Below are 1,743 nucleotides of genomic sequence, written 5' to 3' on the forward strand. Positions count from 1 at the left end.
CGTCAATGCTGCGAATTAGCAGCGTTTTGTACAGTGCATGGCCTGATTTTCAGTGCTGTGATCGGTAGAGCCTAACCAACATGTAGGAAATTGGAAGCTGCCATGGGCGAGGACAAGCAGATTGCTTTATGGGATGAGGTTAGAGGAGGAATGTGCATGGCATTGTAGACACTAGGGACGTTGGTCGTACAGAAACAGAGAAAATAGATGAGGAGAAGGAGAAGCAGGAGGAGGAGCAGGAGAAAGAGGAAGAGGAGAATAATGTTAGACTCGCTGAACGTTCCCATCCTGTTTGTTACCCAGAAGCAATTGATCAGTTCCGTAAGTGTGCCCTTTTCTTCTTTCTCTCCTCCCTTTGTCTCTTCGTTTCCACCCCTACTGCCCACCTCGCATGTGGTATTTAGTGCCAATTGTGAATTACCTACTACATCCACTGAAACAAAGAACTAGAGAGAGAAAAGATTTTTGTGTTTCATGCCACCTGTACTGACCAGGATGATGTTGGTGTGGTTAGAGAAGTCGGTGGACTCGAAGTACGAGATATGCATTTGCACATGTTGTAGTGGTGCCAGAAGCAGTTTCCCATTTGCATCGCCTCTACTCCATTCATGGCCATCCACCGATGGTGAGGAATCGTGCAATGGAGGAGACGGCCAAGTCTTCACTCGTGATTGCGATGCCATCCTTCGGTAAGACTCAGTATTATTCCACCAATTCATGCCATTTTCTTGTTGCGTACTGTCAATCGTCAGTGTAACTTCAATGCCGAGGCGACTAGTGAATATTCCATTGTGCTTTTGTTCGTTGTAGTTTATCGACCACCTGGAACGTTTCCTGTGCAAATCGTGGAATACTACGAAGGTGATTGTGTTTTACATTGTGGTTGACATGCTGAGTTGAGAGGAGAGATGTGTGGTAGTGAGAGACAGTGAATTGAACTGGAGTTGCTTGTGCCTTGTAGATGACTGGTCAGTTGGAGGGGAAGAAGATACATGTAGGCGCACAATTGAGGTGCTCAGATACATGCATTGCATAGGTGTGTGTCTGTTTGTAGGTGATGGGATACTGGATCTGCGAGAAGGGAAGGGGATGGAGAAAGGATGGGGGTTGAAGTAAGAGTGAGACCGTGAAGTTGAAGACAAACGAGAACCGGGATGGAAATACGCAGGAGGAGTAAGAGAAGGAGGAGGAGGAGGAAATGGAGGTGGTTGAGTTTGAGGCAAAGAAGAATGGAGGTGAGAAGGAGAAAAAGAATGGAGAGTGTTCGTTGGCGAATGTGGACCTGAAGAAGGAGGTAGAGGTGGCGTTGGAGGCGAGGGCAGAGGTGAAAGCGGAAGTGGAGGAAAGAAAGACGAAGGTAGAGAGGAGAAGAGGGCGATAATGGTTGAGGCGAATTCAAGCTCGTGTAAAGAGCCGCCTTCGTCTGCCACGAATGCGTGCTTGTGTTTCAAAAAAGACTGAAGCGTTATGATCAAATTTACACGTAATAACATATTGTGAAGGAGATTCCAATTATGTGTAGTATCATCTTGCAAGTAGCTTTGCATTTGAAATCACCCGCCTAGTAGAGAAAGTTATTCACAGCAATTGATCGGTCTCCTATTAATGCATTGGTTTGCAACACTGGTGGATTCACAATAAAGCACGGCGGAGAATTGAGAGGCAGTAAATACAAATAATCTCCTTCCATACGGTACCTAAGACTGCAAAGTTGGATTACATATACCCCTATTTATTGTCTTC

The 1,743-nt window shown here is 45.8% G+C and overlaps 2 protein-coding genes across 2 annotated transcripts in view; one reads left to right on the plus strand and one right to left on the minus strand. All coding sequences in view use genetic code 11, as the record gives it.

Moving 5' to 3' along the window:
- Positions 1-133: 133 nt before the first annotated feature.
- Positions 134-887, plus strand: EGR_08959 (hypothetical protein; the record flags this gene model as incomplete). The annotated part of the gene is made up of 3 exons (XM_024498208.1): positions 134-138; positions 176-321; positions 811-887. 3 exons carry the CDS (start codon positions 134-136, stop codon positions 885-887), a joined length of 228 nt encoding a protein of 75 aa, XP_024347350.1.
- An 82-nt stretch (positions 888-969) lies between these two features.
- Positions 970-1,743, minus strand: part of EGR_08960 (hypothetical protein) — a gene marked incomplete at both ends in the record, with an annotated part of 1,961 nt that continues 1,187 nt past the window's right edge. The window contains 2 exons of the mRNA XM_024498209.1: positions 970-1,071; positions 1,145-1,282. Of these exons, the coding sequence (XP_024347351.1) occupies positions 970-1,071; positions 1,145-1,282 (240 nt within the window). The remainder of the gene's footprint in view (positions 1,072-1,144; positions 1,283-1,743) is intronic.

Source organism: Echinococcus granulosus (genome assembly GCF_000524195.1).
Source record: "Echinococcus granulosus chromosome Unknown EG_S00126, whole genome shotgun sequence".
Taxonomy (NCBI): Eukaryota; Metazoa; Platyhelminthes; class Cestoda; order Cyclophyllidea; family Taeniidae; genus Echinococcus; species Echinococcus granulosus.